We start from the raw sequence: 13,738 nt of genomic DNA on the forward strand, positions 1-13,738 counted from the left end.
AGGGTAACCATGATGCCATTTTCGAACCGATAATCACTCAATGTTCTGTTTTTGCGTTGCAGCGTATGATGACGCGTTCGCAGAATTCCAAAGACTCAAGTGAGTTGTCCATCATTTTAGTGGAGTTATGGTGTTGTTACTTTATCACCGTCGTTCTCTATGAGTGTTATTATTGTATTGCCCTTGAGGAAGTATACAGAGAAGTAGGAATGCAAATCCTGACTCTTAACTGTATTTCTTGTTCTGTCTGTCTTTTCCCCCCATCATCAGAGCTGCTGCTATGGCAGAGAGAAGTAAGTACTTCTGCATTTAACTCTCTGAGCTCAGATTTGTGTCTAACACTATGGTCTCCTTTCCAGCTCTGTGTGTATATCGTCTCTGTCGGGTGGAAACTGTTACCTTTCACGATTCAAATTAAAAAGTAGCGAAAGTAGCAGATCTACAAGCTCAAAATGTGTTTCAAGCTTGTAGATCTGCTACTTTTGAAGCTTTTGTGTGACGCTGTAGTGTGATCAAGTAGGACGTTAATTCACGAAAAAACACAAAAAGTCAGAATATGGAGATAGGAGGTTTCTGCCCGACAGCAACAATATAGTTGTATGTATGTATGTCCAAAACTTTTCAGAAAATGGAAAGAAATAACCTGTGTTCCAATGGATCCAATGTAGTTATAAAATCTATAGAAGGAATGAAGCACTTTCACTTTGACTAAACAAACAAACAAGAAAACAAAAAATACATGCGATGTGTTGTGAGCTCGTAGATCGGCTATTTTTGCTACTTTTGTGTGACACTCCTATGTCAAAATAGGGCATAAAGTTACGGAAAAATAAAGTTTAAATATGGAGATACAAGGTTTCTGCCCGACAGCGACTATATATTAAATCACAGGGAAAAAAAGCCCTCCTTCTTGAGCTTAATTTATTGTTCATTGCATTTCTACTCTAGATTTGTGTTGAGTTACTGTCTGCTGTTTCTTTCAGATCGTGCTCGAGTTGCTGGAGGCCTGCCTGATGTGGTCACCATACAGGAGGGCAAGGTATGCTGCTTCAGCTGAGAGAAACATCACTTAACCCATTAAGACCGGGAACGCATCTGTGTCATTTTAAGATTTCTTTGGCTATTCAAAAATAGCAGATATACAAGCTTATAGCGCGAGCACCGAGTTAGGTTTAGGCATATTTTACTGAGGTTACGTTTAGGAATAAGGCATAGTTTTACTGAGGTTACTTTTAGGAATACCCTGGTGGCGACCATTCCGAGGTCGCCGGATTTGACCCGGGGCGAGCGTGTTTTGGTTTGATTAGGAAATCACATTTGAGTTACCGGTCTGAAGTATTAGTCTAGACGGTTTAAGTGGTTAACTTCAGTTTTTGTTTATAAATGGAGGTAGCAGGGCAGTCGATCTTGTGACCTGAAGTTCACAGATTTGCTCCCTGCATGCAATTGTACCCATAATCAATCCTTGTCTCACTGTTAGTCTACAGGGAAATGCCCAACAACATGGAAACATAGCCATCGTTACTATAAAAATATTACGGGGTATTATCATGCGGTTTCTATCTCCTCAGGCCCTGAACCTCACTTGTAACATTTCGGGTGAGCCCGTGCCAGAGGTCACCTGGCTGAAGAACGACAGGGAGATGGTGTCCGACGACCACTACCTCTTGAAGTTTGAGTCAGGCAAGTTCGCCAGCTACACCATCACCAAGGTGAACCAGGGAGACTCTGGCAAGTACAGCATCCTGGTGAAGAACAAGTACGGCACAGAGAGCAGTGAATTCACCGTAAGTGTCTTCTCCACCTAAGGAGAGCAGGCCCCCGCCAAGAAAAAATAAAAGGCGGTCCAAAAATCGTTGACGTAAATATGTATAAAATCAAGAAGAAGAAAAGGAAACTTGAGGATTTGATAAGAGGTGTTTGGATAGTGTACACGCTAAGCTAAAATGGTGCTAAATAGCACCAAAAGTGGTTATTTGGCTCATAATCATAGGGAAACCTATTAGTAGCTCAACCACCCCAAAGAACAACTTAAGAAACACCATTTTGTTTGTGTACACTGCAAAGTCCTGACTGTCAATTTAACTCTGTAAGTGTAAAAGATTTACCCGTAAGGGTGCAGTAACTCTGGGGGCGATGTACATTTCGAATCTGAACTGAAATTAAATGAAATGTCCAAAGAGTTCAGAGAGGCATCCAAAGAGTGGCCAAGATTAGACTATTCAAACAGAATGTAGCCTTTGTGTACACTATTTATTTGTCCATTAGTGTCAAATTCACTGTCTGCTTTAAAGCAATGGCACTTTGTAACATTATGCCCACCAAAAAATGTGATTGTTACAATGTTGTTGTTTGTGTGAAGTTTCAAAGGGGCAGGCCGAGATGTGAATGTTTGTATTAATTTGCTGCAATATGCGAAGCGAGAGGTTAAACTGCCCAAAGAACGTACTGATACAGTAGTACTGGGGGTCATAAGAAAGATAATGAACCAAGTGTAAACTGAGGACTCCTGTAATGTGCAATTTTTGAATGGATTCTACCAGTGTTTCTTGTGTGTCCCATTTCCTTCACAATGACCACGGACGATTGTGATATCACCTGCACTGTTTCTGTCTGTTGTGATCACCACCCTACACCCTCCCTCCCCACTCTCATTTAGTGACTATGTTGTTCACTATCACTGTTTGGTTCGTGACATCACCTGGCTTCACATATATTTGTGTTCATGATTCTGCTGCTTTGTCACCTTCCCTCTCATTTAAAGTGATTATGATGCCTCTTCCTCTGTGATTTATTTAGCAATTGGACATCACTGTTCACTGCTATCACTTCATTTGCCCCCTGTCTCTGGAAAACACTAATAAAAGAGCATGTATTCCCTCACCACCTCCTCTCGAGTTCTTTCACTGTGTTTTGAACCCTCTAGTACCCATATAACTGTCATTCTACTATCTTTACTATTAAATTAGGAAACCTCTGTCTGTCTGTCTGTCTGTCTGTCTGTCTGTCTGTCTGTCTGTCTGTCTGTCTGTCTGTCTGTCTGTCTGTCTGTCTGTCTGTCTGTCTGTCTGTCTGTCTGTCTGTCTGTCTGTCTGTCTGTCTGTCTGTCTGTCTGTCTGTCTGTCCTTCCTTCCTTCCTTCTGTCTGTCTGTCCTTATGAGTTTTTCTTCTCAGTGGGTTGAATCGATCTGAACTTGCACATGGGCATGGACCAATGGTATATGAAGGGTCTAGTGAGGAAACAGATTCTTCACTTTTGTGCAATTTCAGTTGTTCTGTGAACTCTGACGGGGAGGGGGGGGGGGTTGAATCATGGGATTGTAAGCAGTGCCAGGGTTAATTGATTGGCCAGTGTTTCCAATAGTCTAATTGTGCTCTCCTGTTTGGATATCAGGCAGCACATCCAGCCATGCTGGGCTACACTTAGCTTCAGTGGTGAAAAAGTACATTTATTTACTCAAGTAAAAATTATCAATACTGCAATGTAGAAATGTAAATACTGTTACAAGTAAAAGTCTGGAATTCAAAATGTACTTAGAGTACCACAAGTAAAAGTACTCATTATGCACAATGTCCCGTTTCACAAGGAAGGCCTATCACAGGTATAAAATAAAATGTATTAAAATCATTTGAAAATAGCAGATCTACAAGCTCACAACGCGACACGTTGTGAGCTTGAAGATTGGCTATTTTCAAATAGCCAAAGTTTAAATAGGGCTGAAGTGGTTAATTAATGTTTTGCAATAATAATTCAAATCTACAAAGTAGGCTAACTAGTAGCTAAAGCTGTCCCTTTTAGCTACTAGTTAGGTGTGTGTGTGTGTGTGTGTGTGTGTGTGTGGGGGGGGGGGGGGGGACGACGACAATGGGGAAGCCTTAATTCCAAAATAGTCTTGGTGTCTGGCAACAACAACCCACAGTTGCGTGTCTGAAATGTAAGCTGTTTATTAGCATTTTTGTCACTGGGATCTGTGGTTCCAGTTGCAGACCCAAGTCCTCATAGCTGCAATCAACTTCTCCATATTCACTAAAGAGGAATTACCACTCATTTTCAACATTCAACTATGTCATTTATATACCTTAGAGCTGTTGTGTGGAAATAAGACAAAGGTCCTCCCCTTCTGTGTTCCCTGGAACTGGAGAATTGATTGTTGAAAATGAGTGGTATTCCCCTGATGTGTTGCAATTTCTGTTGACATCGATGGCCAACACACAGCGTTCATTTAACTCTGAGAGTGTGGATCCATTATTACACTCTAGACAAAGACAAAGGTCCTCCCCTTCTGTGTTCCCTGGAACTGGAGAATTGATTGTTGAAAATGAGTGGTATTCCCCTGATGTGTTGGAATTTCTGTTGACATCGATGGCCAACACACAGCGTTCATTTAACTCTTCATTTAATTCATTTAATCATTTCCCCTGATGTGTTGCAGAATTGATTGTTGAAAATGAGTGGTATTCCCCTGATGTGTTGCAATTTCTGTTGACATCGATGGCCAACACACAGCGTTCATTTAACTCTGAGAGTGTGGATCCATTATTACACTCTAGACAAAGACAAAGGTCCTCCCCTTCTGTGTTCCCTGGAACTGGAGAATTGATTGTTGAAAATGAGTGGTATTCCCCTGATGTGTTGCAATTTCTGTTGACATCGATGGCCAACACACAGCGTTCATTTAACTCTGAGAGTGTGGATCCATTATTACACTCTCAGAATTAAATTGTAACTCCAGATGTACAGTAGCTGTGCACCCTGCTTGAAATTACATTTGTTTGCTTGCAATTACTGAAGGTGTACTTGATTTATTATGTTTCACACAGAAAATAAGAAAAAAGAAAGAAACAAAAGTGAAAGTCAACCCCAAGACTCCACAGTTAGCTTCCTGTCCTTTGCAAATAGAGCAAACTAAATGTAGCTCACCTAATGAAATAACTGAAAGAAAACTAATCTTATTTCATCTCTGGTCTTGTCTGAACACCAACGTTAAATGACACTCAATAGCTCCCAGTCATTTATGATAAGCCCTACCCGCTTATCACGCTTACGCAGAGTGGTCAAAGCATACAAAGTCAGGTATAAACCTGCTCAGTTCAACCTCATCAGATGGCACCACAGGACTCACAATGGAGACTGAAGTATTTTCATGTGTCTAATGTTGACACTCTTATGGAAACGGTACAGCACTGGATTTTGCACGACTATTAGTATCTATACATCAAAACTTCTAGGTGAGGAATGCTGAGCTGAACTCACTTGAGCAGGCAGCAGTTATGTTTGTGACCCCATTTCTTTTCAGAGTCATTGACCAGAAAGGTTAATGGGTGTGTATGAATGTGGTTAGAATGGTATTAAAGCAAACAAAGGATTAAGTCAGCAGCAACTAATTGAAAAGTATGACACAGAGGACAGGATTGTGTCTGACAGATCTTGTACACTCACAGTCTATCAATAGCTCAATCTGCAATAATGCAGAATGGTGTCAGATACGTAGTTATACAATGTATTGGAGGAATTTAAAAGATCGCCTTCCTATGGTCCAAGTAGGGATTAAAGCCAAGCTCACACCAATGATTCACGATGCGACGAGTTTCAATAATAGACAGGTGGTTTACCAAACTAATGAAGTTTCAAATTTCAAGTCACATTACCAAAGTTCATTGTCGTTGGGGAGCATTCATAATAGAAATCACAGGAAATGAACACCATTGTTTTAGATGAATTCATATAGATAATTACATTATTTCACTTACATTATTAGAAAGTCACAGTACTAAATAGATCACTCAAACATGTTTGCGATATGTGATGTATTATATAAAGATCGTCTGACCGATGGTTGTGATTGCAATAAGGGACGTTAAGCAGTGTCTCAAACATATGAAGCGTGTATAACGTCAAGATGTGTCAAGAGATATACAGTACAGTATACACTACAGTATAGAGAGACAGGAATTTAGAGAGGCTACATAATATATCTATTAATGGATATCATTATTATTACAACAGAGAGATCTGAAGAAATGAGGTATGTTATGTATCATTCACATTACATTTGAAGTCCCCTGCATTATGTGATCACATCTAAAAATCTAATTGTTCCTTGTCAGCTGATCGTTACAGAGGGCTCAGATGACTTGGGAGTGACTTCATATTTGACTGATGACGATGGGAATGTACACTATGGCCCAAATACCCCAATAGAAAAGAAGAGAACCCCAGTTACAGGAAAGAAAGTGCAGAAACGGAAGGGTGAGTGATGAGATGATAGAGCTCAAGCATCGTGCGTGCGTGCGTGCGTGCGTGCGTGCGTGCTTGCTTGTGTGCACGTGTGCATGCGTGTGTTTACATATCAAACATATAATTGTGTATGATAATATACATGGAATTGTCTCCTTCCTGTCTACATGATGAATAATTCTACTACAGATGTTAACTTTTTGATTAAGATGTTATAGAGTCACTTTCAAACCATTGTGTTGCACTGTACTGTAGGATCCGTCATTCTGGCGATTCCTCCCATGGCGAAAGTGGAGGACAAAGCAGAAAGAAAGGGCAACAAGGAGCAAGTAGAGAAAAAGGACCCGCAAGATGATGTGACACATGAGGCTGAAGATGAAGCTGTACCCAACGCCTCGAAAGTTGGCGAGAAAAAGGATCAGGAATATGTGATACATGAAGCTGAAGGTGAAGCTGCTGCACCCAACACCTCGGAAGTTGGGGAGGAGGACATATTAGTTGTTTCTGGCGTGATGCAGGAGACCACAGAGATGCTCCTACTAGATGCTGAGGAGACAACTGAGACACAGGCATAAACAGGGAACACAGACTTAAGGCTAATTCATACTCTATTGAACCGTGGGTTCAATAGAAATACTCGTAGCAAACGGCACCATACACCAGCACACCAAACACGGGTGCCCCATACAAATTCCTCTATTGATCACAGTGTTCCCCAAAACACACACACGCACTTACGCACACACACGCACACGCACGCACGCACACACACACGCGCGCGCACGCACACACACACACACACACACACACACACACACACACACACACACACACACACACACACACACACACACACACACACACACACACACACACACACACACACACACACACACACACACACACACACACACACACACACACACACACACACACACACATACTTTTGTGTGTGCTACTTTTGATGTTTTAGTGTAATACATTAATTTACGAAAACACACAAACAATTTAAATATGGGGATAGCAGGTTTCTGCCCGATAGCAACGATAAACTAACAACAATAAACACAATAACACATAAATCCCCCAACACTTTCCCCATGGCATAATAATAACACATAATGGACACACATGCACCCCGAGGCATGCCCCGCTTAAGGGCTTTCACTGTCCCAGTAACCCTAACAAAGTCCCAGCTCTGGTGATGCTCTCTGCCTGCCCTCCACCCGGTCCTCTTCTGTATGACAACTTAGGGGCCAGAAAGATGTCAACCGTATGACCACCTTATGGCCCAACAACAGTTTGGATAACACAGTACGAGGTCCAATCCATTTGTGGGCCCAAACCTCTCAGGGGGTAGCTCGACCTGACAGTATCCATGCTGTGCAAGCACCAGTGAGCTGAACCAGCTGGAGCCTAATATAGTATGTGGTTGCAGTTGAACTCGACTGTAGCTTGGAGATGGCTGCTGTTTGAGCTTGCGTCCAGCTGTCATTCATACAGTGGCCACACAGGTCTGCTTCTACTCGTTTTACTGGACATCTGTAGGAACATATCGATACACATTTGCGATACGATATTGGACAATTGGTAAAAAGTAGAAAGGGGGAAAAAAGAAAAGAAAAGAAAAAAATGAGCCAGGAAGTCAGCAGCGTGATTCCCAACGAGGAGTCATCGCCAGTGGTGGAAGAAGTAGCCTACTCATTCACATTTTCACATTCTTTACTTAAGTAAAAGTATCAATACCACAATGTAGAAACACAAGTAAAAGTCCTCTATTCAAAATTTGCTTGAGTAAAAGTACAAAGGTGTTGGCATCAAAATGTGCTTAAAGTACCAAAAGTAAAAGTACTCATTGTGCAGAATGTCCCATTTCACAAGTTTTTTAAATGTATGAAAATCCTTTAAAATAGCACATCTACAAGCTCACAATGCATCGCGTCACGACACGTTGTGAGCTTGTAGATCGGCTATTTTCAAATAGCCAAAGCACATAGGGCTGAGCTGTAGTGGTTAATGTAAAGTTTGCAAATAATTATAGTGGAGTAAAAGTACAATATTTACCTCTGAGATGTAGTGGAGGAGAAGTAAAAGTATTGAAAATGGGAAATTCTCCAGTAAAGTAAAAGTACCTCAAAATGTTACTGAAGTAGAGTACTTGAGTACATGTGTACTTAGTTACTTTCCACCACTGGTCATCACTGCCTGTCGGCTGCTCTTGCTGGTACTCTTGGGTTACAAGTTGCTCTGGTGCCTTCTGGCCAGTAGGAGAGGCTGGCAACCTCAGTGGACTGATCCAGGACCATCACAGGCACAGCAGCAAATACTATATTTCCAACTTGCTCTCTCTCTCCCTGCCTCTTTACTGACATGCTGGCCAAGATGCTGGAGGACACCAGTGATTTCTTCGAGGTTTGACATCCCACTTCCGGCACCAACGTAATGGAACTGTGGATTCAATAACACAACAACTTTAATAGGAATGCTCTTTTAGTTGTGGCAAACAACACACAAATCACCAAAACCAGTTATTGTTTCCCCAATGCACACACAAAGGAAATGGCTACATGAACATCAATTAACAACATTAATCACAATAACAAATAAATCACCCCAACGCATTCCTTGTGGCAAATAATAACACAATAACAGAACAATGATGGACACAGGCATGATATATGGCTGGGAAACCCTGTCTCAGCTGGGGACACTACAATACTTTATCATGTTGACTGTGACACTCGCTCTACTACAGTATGAAGTATAAATTAGCCTTTAGAAATGGGCAAGAACGAAAATGGAGAGTTTCCCCAAAAGAGTGATCTTGGCAGTGCCATGATTCCAATCCAAGCAATTATACCAGCTGTGTTTGTGTGAGATTGATGTGTTTTGGTTTTGAAATCATTTAGCTTGGGCTGAGAATAGTTGTTTAGTTGTTTAGTTTCACTAGTAAGAGACCACATCTCTGCTGAATACGAAATTATTTATTAACACATGAATGGAATGTGTAAGTGCAGGTGAGGTGAGGGACCCGAGGAAGAGACAAGACTCAGGGTAGTATCAATACCACTTTGTAGAAATACTCTGTTACAAGTAAAAGTCTGGTATTCAAAATGTACTTGAGTAAAAGTACAAAAGTATTGGCATTAAAACATACTTAAAGTACAAAAAGTAAAAGTACTCATTATGCAGAATGTCCCATTTCACAAGTTTCCAAATGGATAAAAAAATTCTTTGAAAATAGCAGATTTACAAGCTCACAGCGCGTCGCATAGCGACGCTTTGTGAGCTTGTAGATCGGCTATTTTCAATAAATACATTTTCAAATTTTAAAGATGGCTGAAGAGGTTAATGTAGCTTATGTTTTGTATCTACAAAGTAACTAGTAACTAAAGTTTCCAAATAACTGTAGTGGAGTAAAAGTACAATTTCCTCTGAGATTTAGTGGAGTAGAAGTATAAGTATTGAAAATTGGAAATACTCCAAAATTGTAAAAATACCTCAAAATTGTACTTAAGTTGAGTTGAGTTAATGTACTTAGTTACTTTCCACCACTGATCGTGGCTCTGCTCTGGAGCTATTGTCCTCCGCCCTCGTGGGTTTCTGGCGAGAGTGGAGGGGTAGAGAGAGAGAGGGATTGAGAAGAAATGAGGAGAGTGGGGAGAAAGGAGGTTGTGAAGCAGAAAATCCTGCCGAGTCATGCAATCACACACAGGTATATTCGTGCAGTGGTGATTGCGAATGGGTGTCAAGAGGGTGGTCTTAACCCCTGAACTTGCATTGTCCACTTCATTTATCATAATATGATGTGATGACAATATCTAACATGTGTACTTATGGCACAGAGAGTGGAATAATAATCTTACATCATTAATTTTTTTGTTTTACTGTCCATTATATGAGGAATTAAGATATATATTTTTTAGTTTGGCTAGATGATTATGAAATACTTGAGTTATGTTTTAGGATAGGTATTTATTATTTTCTATATTGTACACTTATGCAATGATTTATATGTTGTGTCCTATAAGTCCATGTGGGCTGGGCACCTTTGGTGCATGACACAAAAATATGTACATCACATTTTGTTTTCTGTCTGTTAATAATACAAGCAAGCCTATAGCGATCTTCTACTGTTTGCTTTTAAGTTTTAATGTTTTGCTGTAACCTTGTGCTTGAATAAAATGCTGTTCACATACCCTTTGACTTGCGTCATTATAACTCAGTAGCTATTGGGAAGTTCACTTACAGACACAGAAGTTGCAAAGGAACTAAGGACTTTGAAGTTGCTACAGTACGTTGAGCATAAACATGAGACATTCTTGAGATGAAGCAGGGCTGAATTAATGCACAGCTAGGATTAACAGTTGAGAGGCATACAGCTCATTCAAATGTTTGGTCATCTTAATTTTGGCTATAACAATAGGTTATACAAAAAGATTCCTCTCTGTATGCATTTTATGTCCATTATGAAGTGCAATGCAATATACTTGCACCTCAGTAAGATGGCTTCCCTGACTCTTAGAAGGAAGCAACATGTCACCCTGTTTACGTACAAGACATTACTTGGCAAACTACCTCTGTATTTGACAGAACTATTAGAACTCAATACATCAATTCATGGTACCAGATCTCAAGATAAGGTTATGCTGAAGGTGCCCATAAGCTGGGAGATTCAGTGTGTATGCTCCATATGTAGGCTGGAACAAATGTCAAGAAAAGTTAGATGTCCTAGTTTCTTTTGCTATTTTTAAAATATTTCTTAGCTGACCTTACATTGGAAGAAGGCATATGCACCTGCTTGGTGTAATATTTGGTTTTAATATGTTTTAAACCTTTTTATTGTATTATATTTAATGTGTACCTTGTTGTACCATGTTGTCTATGTCATGTCTGTAAAATCATTGTTAAGTGTAATTTTGTACACAGGGTGCCATTGTAAAAGAGACCCTGGTCTCAATGGATTTCCCTGAAATAAAGGTTTCAATCAATCAATCAATCAATCAATTCAGTTCATCTCAAGGACCCCCATCCACTGTCATAGAAGAACAGTGTTTCATATTTGAACTGGGGACCCCCTAGCCTGGTAAACCCTCCCTCCGGAAATCTAATTTCTATTTGATTCCTGAAATGAAATGGAATTGAGATTTCCGGAGGGAGGGTTTACCAGGCTAGGGACCCCCCACCCTGACAAGCACTTGGAATTGTAGGAGTTGAGGCATTACAATTTGTGTGACTTGGTTCCACAGATAAATAGTACATTTAGTGTATACATTAGTATCAATCATAATCGTGTTGCGAGGCGTTGTGAGCTTAGATCGACTATGTTCAAAATTTTTGCCTCTTTCTTACATTATTTGACAACTGGCCAATGTTTGACCAGTTTGTTTGATTACTTTTGATGCAGTAATAGTATTTTTTCATTTCATATTATAAAGGTCTTAAGAAGTTAAGAGTCCTTAAATTGTCACTTTACTGTCATCTGGGGACCGCCCCCCCCCCCCTCCCCAACCCCCACCCCCCAAATCATGTGGGGACCCAACCCACAGGCAGGTTGAGAACCACTGTCCCAGAGGAACCCAACCAAGCAGCAGCAGCACCATCATCATTGTCTTTTTGCTGCGGATGTTATGCTGACTAGATTGCAATCACGTGCAGATAGTGTCAGAGAGCAGAGCTGCTGTTCAGGGTCACATGGTCTAAACTACTATCGATGAAACGCAAAGTGGACTGAAGGCGTCAACACAACAGTCTGCCTACCTCAGGGAGAGGACCGGTAAATGTCTGTCTGCAACTAAAAGGTACGTTCTCACCCGATTTAAATGTACAATAACTCCCCTGAAATGGCAGAGGGATAGCCTTGGATCAAGACTATCATAGGATGTATTTTATCGAGGCTGACTTTTACTTTCGTATCTATGATAGCCTTGGTCTCTACCCTCTAATAGTCACTGAACATCCGCGCGGAAAGCCCGTACCTTTCCGTACATGTACACAAAAATCACATAAAGTGCTGACCCTGTAGCCACGGATGTTAACTCGGCATTCGGAACCTGTGTTCACTGTATTAGTCCGTATTTTCCAATAGATATGTGTTTTAATCCCGACTGTGTCGGATTCTGTCGGAAATTCACTGTATTCCTTAATGGGCGATTGTGATGGGGCGCATCCGGTGAAAGTCGGCATTACACTCAATGTAAACAGGAAGTAAACGAGGGGGCAAATGGCGTTCGGCCACGACGGGATTAAAACACATCTATTGAAAACTATGGACTAATACATTGCACAAAGATTCCGAATGCCGAGTTAACATTTGTAGCAACTGGGTAAGTACCATATATTTTGCATTTGTACATTTGTATATGGGATTTATTGGTGAAAGTCCTGGACGCTCGGGTTGTGCAACCCAAGACTATCGCAGATATAAAAATGTCAAAATCGATTAAATACATACATCTATGATAGATAGTCTTGATCCAAGGCTAATCCCATATAATATTTGAATATGCGAAGAGCATCGCATCATGTAGCCTATGGCATCATATTAAAGCTTTATTTGGAGGAGCCATTGAGTTGCCGTTTAAACTTGGCACTCACTCAACATCATCCTCGGAACACCGACAGTATCAGTGCTGGTTTCGAGTGGCCACTGCAGAGCGTTGTCATTATAGGACAACATTCATGACTATTTTACACAGTAATGTCGCACATATATATTATAGCCTGTACAGTACAGGTGTACTGTAGTTTTTTTTTTGTACTGTAGTGTGTACTGTAGGCTGTGTGATTGTGATGTAATGTCTTGTTTTCCCCAAACATTCAGTGCAGCAGCAGCTGTAGACAGTTGAGAGATTCTATTATGTTATCAAAGCTGAACACAGCCTGGTTGATAAACAAGAGGTCATAGAGTAGCACTCTGGTGCCATGCAACCAGGTATAGAACCCAGGGTTCATAGTATCACACTGGACACGGTGCCATGCAGCCAGGTAGAAACCAGGGTCATAGTATCACACTGGACATGTGCCAGGTACAACCAGATCTGTCTTAAGCTTGTAAACAGGATTATCACCGCTCTCTCTCAAGGTGCTCTATAGTCTCCTCCAAGGGAGAGAGTCATGGTTGATAACTGGTTATGCTGTGTAACATTTACACTACTATACCTGACACATCAGTGTTGTTGATTGCTGGTCTGAGGCAGTGTTGGAAGAAGTACTCACATTTATTAATCTAACACAAGGTAGAAATACTCTGTTACAAGTAAAAGTCTGGTATTCAAAATGTGCAAGTAAAAGTACGAAAGTGTTGGCTGTTGGCTGTGTGTTGGCTGCATCAAAATATACTTAAAGTACTAAAAGTAAAAGTACTCATCGTGCAGAATGCCCCGTTTCACAAGGTATCATATGTATAAAATATATTACAATCTTTTGAAAATAGTGGATCTACAAGCTCACAATGCATGAGCTTGTAGATCAGCTATTTTCAAATAGCCAAAGTTTAAA

At 40.7% G+C, this 13,738-nt stretch overlaps 2 protein-coding genes across 14 annotated transcripts in view; both read left to right on the plus strand.

Moving 5' to 3' along the window:
• Window positions 1-10,374, plus strand: part of myom1b (myomesin 1b) — a 49,014-nt gene extending 38,640 nt beyond the window's left edge. For 9 of the 12 annotated variants that reach the window (XM_080418415.1, XM_080418421.1, XM_080418425.1 and 6 more), the window contains 6 exons: window positions 63-99; window positions 271-293; window positions 984-1,039; window positions 1,572-1,787; window positions 6,109-6,250; window positions 6,494-6,907. In XM_080418415.1, coding sequence (XP_080274541.1) covers window positions 63-99; window positions 271-293; window positions 984-1,039; window positions 1,572-1,787; window positions 6,109-6,250; window positions 6,494-6,813 — 794 coding nt within the window. In that variant the 3' untranslated portion in view covers window positions 6,814-6,907. Of the gene's footprint in view, window positions 1-62; window positions 100-270; window positions 294-983; window positions 1,040-1,571; window positions 2,887-6,108; window positions 6,251-6,493; window positions 6,908-8,620 lie in introns of those variants that run through there. The other 3 variants (XM_080418416.1, XM_080418417.1, XM_080418422.1) reach the window with 2 other exon arrangements.
• Window positions 10,375-11,925: 1,551 nt separating this feature from the next.
• LOC308076693 (phosphatidate phosphatase LPIN2-like) overlaps window positions 11,926-13,738 on the plus strand; it is a 29,895-nt gene continuing 28,082 nt past the window's right edge. The window contains exon 1 of one of the 2 annotated variants that reach the window (XM_080417105.1): window positions 11,926-12,039. The gene's annotated coding sequence lies outside the window, so the exon portion shown is untranslated. Of the gene's footprint in view, window positions 12,040-12,465; window positions 12,565-13,738 lie in introns of those variants that run through there. The other variant, XM_080417106.1, reaches the window with a different exon arrangement.

This window comes from Gymnoscopelus braueri, assembly GCF_963280865.1.
Source record: "Gymnoscopelus braueri genome assembly, chromosome: 21".
In the NCBI taxonomy this organism is placed as follows: Eukaryota; Metazoa; Chordata; class Actinopteri; order Myctophiformes; family Myctophidae; genus Gymnoscopelus; species Gymnoscopelus braueri.